Raw genomic sequence first — 6,000 nt, 5'->3', positions numbered from 1 at the left:
AGTCCATCATATATTTATCTAATCGAATATATATAACTTGATGTGAAGGGCTAATTATGTTTCTTCTAATTATAATAGGCCTATATATGATTACATTTAGCAGATGTATTTTCTCAACTCATGTCTGTATTACAATCTTAAAGGATAATACAATGAGCATCTCCTGTTTGCGCAAATGCTGTAATTTTGGTTACTGTTGAAAGTGAACACTGAAATAAACCATCACTCACAATATCCGTGAAAAACATTAAAAAAAAAAAGCTCTTAAGCTGGATCACATCAGCTTTTACAGGCACGTCTACACAGGTTCTCAGTCTTGTCTGAAACGTCCATTAGAACAGACACATTAGGATCTTTTGGACATTGAGCGGAAGAGTTCACATCCTCAGGTCACTTTCTCTGACAGTTATGCCTCTGCTGTTGCTGGTCTGGTGAACTGTGATGTGCAGTGAGCTGAGAGTAACTCCAGACCTCTGTGACGGTGAGCTGGATGAAGCGCAAAGGAAGAATTGACTGTCAAAAGTCAAAAGCAGACATTTCTAGATGGGATAACATATGAAGAAAAACACTGTAAAAGTCGAAAACTTTCAAAAGATTTAATTAAAAAAAGGACTGAAAGAACAAAAGAACCCATGTGCTGACAAACAAACAAATGGCATGATTCTTTGTGTGATAGTAATCAATGTGAAGAGTGCTGAGAATCGGTCTGAATGGAATGTTGCTTGCTGTTTAATAGAAGGCCTTAAAACGATCAGGACCATTTAATGGTTCAAATCCAATATCACTGTAAAAAAAACACACACAATGCTTTGACCAGCTTATATAATAATATTACCACAATGTTTAAGTTGCATTAGAAAAGAAAACTTGGATTGTGAATATAACAAGTTTTTTTTGGTACAAACATTGTATACTGCAGTGGCTATCAGCACATGGGTAATAGTGACTGGTTTGTAGGGCGGAGGTGTGGCTCGGCAGATTCCTCAGTTCTTCTTTTTGCCCTTGCTGGCTGCCTTGGCCAGCGTTACTGCAGGGACTGCTGCTTGGTAGAGGGCAGCAGACACCTTGTTGATGTAGTACAGTGCGAAAAGGGAGAAAATCAGGCTGGAGAGAAAAAAAACAAAAAAACATATTCAAAGGTGATTTTTTCTTTCTTTTTTAAAACAATTAAAAGGTGGTGTTGGTCGTCTGGAGGGGAGAAGCTTACCACGTGGTGACGCATACACGGTGTACCAAGCCGGAAGCAAACAATGACAAGCACAGGCACAACAGAACTGAAAAATAACAATTTGGAGATAAGTAAGGAACCCAGCTTGAATAATATATAAAAGTTAATTCAATAATTTGGCAAGTGTGTGTGTGTGTGTGTGTGGGGGGGGGGGGGGGGGGGGGGGGGGGTAAAAAGGGGATAAACTCAAATATAACAACAACAAAAAAGCCAATTATGGTCTAAACAAGAGATTAAATATACCCAAATCAAGAAATCATATTTAAGTCATTACTCACTTTCTGGGAAGATCTTGGCTTGGAATCCTTTCCCGAAAACAAGGTTTTCCAGATTATTAAATGCCTGGTGATAATGTTAAGTGAAACACACGAATTTAAGGTCCATTGGCAAACATATATTGTAACCCATAAAGACGGCTCTGGGTTAGTTTCTTTCTTGAGGATACAGTGAGAGAGCAGATGAAGAGGACGGAGCCCAGGAAGCCGCCCAGGATGGTGAGCCACTCAGTAGATCCCAGCTGCTTACTGAACATCTGCATCCCAGCAAACACGAGCACAGACAGCAGACTGGACAGCACTAACGACGTGCCTGTGTTCACTGCTACAAAACCCCCAAAACACGGATCAGAAGTCAGACAGAGCAGCGGTGCAATTTATGAAAGGTTCAGAGAGCAAGTCACACTACCAAGAAGGCTGACAACTACATACAATGTCAATACTTTAGCAGGATATTTGTGTGAGTGGATCCAGCTTCGGGCAATATGGATCACAAAGTCATGCATTTAGTAAAAGATGTTTAAACTATCGGGACAGCTGATCGCAGAAAAGCCACGTCAGTGTTCTCATAGAAACGCTTCCGACTGGAACCGTTTCCTTCAAGCTAAACTTAACGCTAATGAGACCGCCCTGATGCAACACGACCATCAATATAATTATTTGCAAACGATATGTTGTGAAATACCGCAGTGTTGAGTTTTGACGCAACTCCAATGAATTAAACCACTTCCGCTACTCGAAATGACTTCTTAACGTCATTAGCCTGCTAGCTTAACTGCAGCTACAACCAAACATCCGCTCATATCTACACAAGTAAACATTTTCTATCACTGAATATCAGATCTCAAGCGTATAGTGCACGACATACCCATGGTTTAGGGTGAACTGGAGTCCCTTTAAATTAATACGAATGAAATAACTCCAAGAAGCCACCCAGCAGCCACCGGCTCTAGGAACCAAGAATCTGTAAAACCCGGAACAAATGTGAGGTCGGACCGGTGGGCGGGGCAACATAAGACGACGTGTTGGAATAAAACAGACCAAGTCAAATATGTTTACATTTAAAGCAGTTTTCACAGTAAAAAAAAAAAAAAAAGTGAAATAGTTATTTCACTACAAATTAAATTTAGGAAACATCCTCTAAATTTATCCATAACATATATCTGGCTTAAACTTATATACAAGACAGATCTAAGATTATGTGAAATATAATATGGGGGTAAGCGCTGTATTGCAGCAGCTCACTGCATCCAAAATGAGTTAATGCAGAAAAAAAGAATTCCCCCCTGATAAATCTTTTATTCCTTACATCAAATGGTATAAAAGCCACCTTGTATTGCTTTTTATAACAAGTTCAACCATTATATTTCCTCAATCAAACACTCAATGTGTCATTATAATAGAGAAAAGGTTGAGAAAAAAAGTTTAACAACAATACATATATTTTCAGATTTATTCAACAAACATTTTATTTGAGGGAGGATTTCAACATTTTTATTTCCAAGTGTAATTTAAGTCTTAAACAAAACAAAATTTTGTATGAAAATAGCAACTACTCTTTAGTTTATTAATAGCTGTCTATGACTGTCATACAAAGGCATTAAATCAAAGCTTTCTGGTTTAGTTGTTGTAATTATTCTTGATACTCCCATTCATGTCTGAAGCGTTTTACCATTTTATACAAATCTTAAATGTTTTCAAAACATAGACAAAGTGAGGAAATAGTAAACCTTTACAGCTCTTCTGTCAGAGTGTCTGTATGGTTGTGTTTGTTGCCTTTTTTCAGAAAAATGTTTCACCATAGCAAAATAAAAAGAAATACATGATATCATTGATTTTTACATTTAACGTCTATGAAATAAGTGTTTTTTATAAACACATTGTGTAAAAAATGTGAACAAGAGATAAAAAAATAAAACAGAGAATTGCTTTTGTGTAAAATTAGGATTTGAAACCGATGAAGTTAAAAACAACAGAAGATGTTGGAGTCTGCTCTCCTTTCTTGGCAAAATGAAAATAAAAATACAATCCATATTCTGATGAATTCGTTTTAAGACTAATTATTCTCAACATTTCATCAAAAAATACAAAATGATTCTGTGTGTCTATTTTATTTAAAATGTATGAAAGTATAAAAAAAACAAAAACAAACATTTTCAGTGCAGTGTATCAAAAGTGTCCGTTACACATTACTCTGAGTCATTATGTACAAATCTATTTGGATAATTACACAGATATCAAAATTAGAACACTTTGCATCATAACGGCTTCTTCTTCAGTCCAAAAACTGCTATGAAGAGTAGAATCTCCACAAAAGCAGGCAGCACACTACAAGGCAAACACAGACAGAGACATGTACGTTAAGCAATGAGGACTGAGCTACACTACTGACACACTTTCATTTCTATGTCCTTATCCACATCTTTGTCATCATCATACACATGCACACCAACCTGCAGATGGCAAAAATAACCCAATAGTTCCAGCACTCCCACTTCTCAAACACAAAGAAAGACAAGGACACAGATGCGCTGCAGTGGGCAGCCAGTGCTGGGTGAAACATGTTAGGGAAAAAAAAAACAACTTGTAAAAGAAACGTGGTATTTAATCACACAAACACTAACCTGCAAATGGCAAAGATCCACCAGTAGATGTCACAGTCCCACTGCTCAAATAGAAAGAAAAGTAGGGCTACTGAGGCACTGGCATGGGCTCCTGTTGCTTTGATGGACAAGGAGGTCAGAATAGAGCAGTTTGTGGTCATGGAACTGTAACTAGTGACTAGAGATAAACCGTTCATATTCATGAATGAATAGTATTGGTGCGAGAGCCAATCCCGGCTTAATATGGATGAGGGAAGAATACATCCTGGACAAATATGACAGGACAAACACAGAGACAGGCGACCACACACCTTCACACCTATAGGGGCAATTTAGATCACCAATTAACCTCACATGCCTGATTTTGGACTGTGGGAGGAAACCCAGGAACTCACAGGGCAAACATACATACTCATATTGTCATCAAAAAGTAAAATGTTTCTTCATTGACAATCATTTCTGTCCATCCTCATTAGCACACATAGCCAGTCATCTTATATCTGGAGCGTTGTTTTAAAGGATACACAGAAGCCCTTGGCTGCAGTTGAACATGGACACTCCTGAAAAGAAACCAGCCAGCTCGATGGCAAACAGACCGAGGGTGACTGCCAACGCCACCACCAACCTAAACAGAAAGAAAAAAAGAAAAAGATTAAGTTCATTCGGGCCATATTTGAAATAAAATGACCAAACAGTTACTTACTTTTTGTCTTCATTGTCATACTGCTCTTGTGTGAAATCCAAAGGCAAACAAGCTTTGACATTATTTTCCTGTGAGATAAATATTGTAAATTAATGTGGCAGTGTGTGAGAAACGGCTTTAAACCGTTTAGGGTTTTTTTTTTTATCTTCCGGAAATGTGTATCAAATTATCACAGCTTTTCAGTGCTTAATCAAGTAATTGAGAACATTATGCATCAGTTGAACATTAATGACAACTATGGTTTGATGTGTTTTGTTATTGCACCATAAATTATAAACCCCAAAGAGTCAAAGAGATGTTTCTTGACTTACCCTTGACCAAAATATGGTGATAACGATGACAAGGTGAGCTATGATGGTAAGAAACCGTGCAGGAACCAAACTACTCACAGCCGACATGATCTTTACTTTGTTTCAAAGTGTGAAAACAGAAAAAAAAGAGACAAAATATCGCACAGGAAACAGCGGGTGGATGATTACTGTGGAGCTACTTTAGCTCCAGGCGGCTAACTGAGGTAATGTAATCCACCACGGACGTTCCCACGATTAAAGTAAGATTTCCTTTTCTTACAGTAAATAAATTCAAGTAAACACTCCGTTTAAAAACATACAATAAACCACTTAAACGTTCGTGAGACAGCTTCATAAGGTAGCGACATAATGCTAAAACGCTACAGACGGTTGCTACGACAACCACACTGGGGGTACGTTAACTATTATTGACCGGGTGAAACAACGGTATGCTCGTTTCCGCTGGTGTCACGTTAAAAAGAGTCAACTTCAACAACTGTTTACTGTAATTTGTGGTTTTCTCAAACAGCAAAACTGATTGTCTTTTACATTTAATTTATAAACGTGTGGCAATGGCATCTCATTATTAACCTTAACCAAGTATTAAGATAGTTCTGTTAAGTAGAGTCGTTTATTTATGTTCCCAAAAAATATATATATTCTCATTTCATAATGCAAAAACGTTTTCTTAATCGTGGCCATTTAAAGGGTAGTGGAGACAATCAATCATTGACACAAAACATCTTACAATAAAAACTAATTTGAGGAAACTTTAGCGTTATTGTTTATTGTTTATTTTTTCGCATTTACAATACCGCCATCTAGTGGCAACATAAAAACTGGGACAAAGATAATTTGACAGACACATTTCAGGCTGCGGAGCGACAAAAATAACGACTTC

General features: G+C 37.5%; 2 protein-coding genes across 2 annotated transcripts; both read right to left on the bottom strand.

The window, feature by feature from the left end:
• Positions 1 to 588: 588 nt before the first annotated feature.
• On the bottom strand, positions 589 to 2,480 carry krtcap2 (keratinocyte associated protein 2). The gene is made up of 5 exons (XM_080500970.1): positions 2,372 to 2,480; positions 1,674 to 1,828; positions 1,507 to 1,570; positions 1,208 to 1,274; positions 589 to 1,104 (listed from the first exon to the last, which is right to left on the bottom strand). Exons 1-5 carry the CDS (start codon positions 2,373 to 2,375, stop codon positions 984 to 986), a joined length of 411 nt encoding a protein of 136 aa, XP_080357096.1. The 5' UTR covers positions 2,376 to 2,480; the 3' UTR covers positions 589 to 983.
• Positions 2,481 to 3,008: 528 nt separating this feature from the next.
• On the bottom strand, positions 3,009 to 5,410 carry tmem107l (transmembrane protein 107 like). Its single transcript, XM_080500969.1, has 5 exons — positions 5,121 to 5,410; positions 4,810 to 4,877; positions 4,631 to 4,731; positions 4,128 to 4,224; positions 3,009 to 3,831 (listed from the first exon to the last, which is right to left on the bottom strand). Exons 1-5 carry the CDS (start codon positions 5,205 to 5,207, stop codon positions 3,762 to 3,764), a joined length of 423 nt encoding a protein of 140 aa, XP_080357095.1. The 5' UTR covers positions 5,208 to 5,410; the 3' UTR covers positions 3,009 to 3,761.
• Between the last annotated feature and the right edge of the window lie 590 nt (positions 5,411 to 6,000).

Source organism: Blennius ocellaris, assembly GCF_963422515.1.
Source record: "Blennius ocellaris genome assembly, chromosome: 8".
In the NCBI taxonomy this organism is placed as follows: domain Eukaryota; kingdom Metazoa; phylum Chordata; class Actinopteri; order Blenniiformes; family Blenniidae; genus Blennius; species Blennius ocellaris.
This window is presented reverse-complemented; position numbering and strand designations above follow the sequence as displayed.

What these genes read in the sequence shown, in the direction of transcription:
- krtcap2 (XM_080500970.1), bottom strand. An exon ending in TCTTCATCTGCTCTCTCACT is followed by an intron (nt 1,571 to 1,673) that starts GTATCCTCAAGA and finishes CATTATCACCAG; the next exon opens with GCATTTAATAATCTGGAAAA. An exon ending in AGCCAAGATCTTCCCAGAAA is followed by an intron (nt 1,275 to 1,506) that starts GTGAGTAATGAC and finishes GTTATTTTTCAG; the next exon opens with TTCTGTTGTGCCTGTGCTTG.
- tmem107l (XM_080500969.1), bottom strand. Translation starts at nt 5,207, where the DNA reads ATGTCGGCTGTGAGTAGTTTGGTTCCTGCACGGTTTCTTACCATCATA. An exon ending in TCACCATATTTTGGTCAAGG is followed by an intron (nt 4,878 to 5,120) that starts GTAAGTCAAGAA and finishes TTTATCTCACAG; the next exon opens with GAAAATAATGTCAAAGCTTG. An exon ending in TGGATCTTTGCCATTTGCAG is followed by an intron (nt 3,832 to 4,127) that starts GTTAGTGTTTGT and finishes TTTGCCTTGTAG; the next exon opens with TGTGCTGCCTGCTTTTGTGG.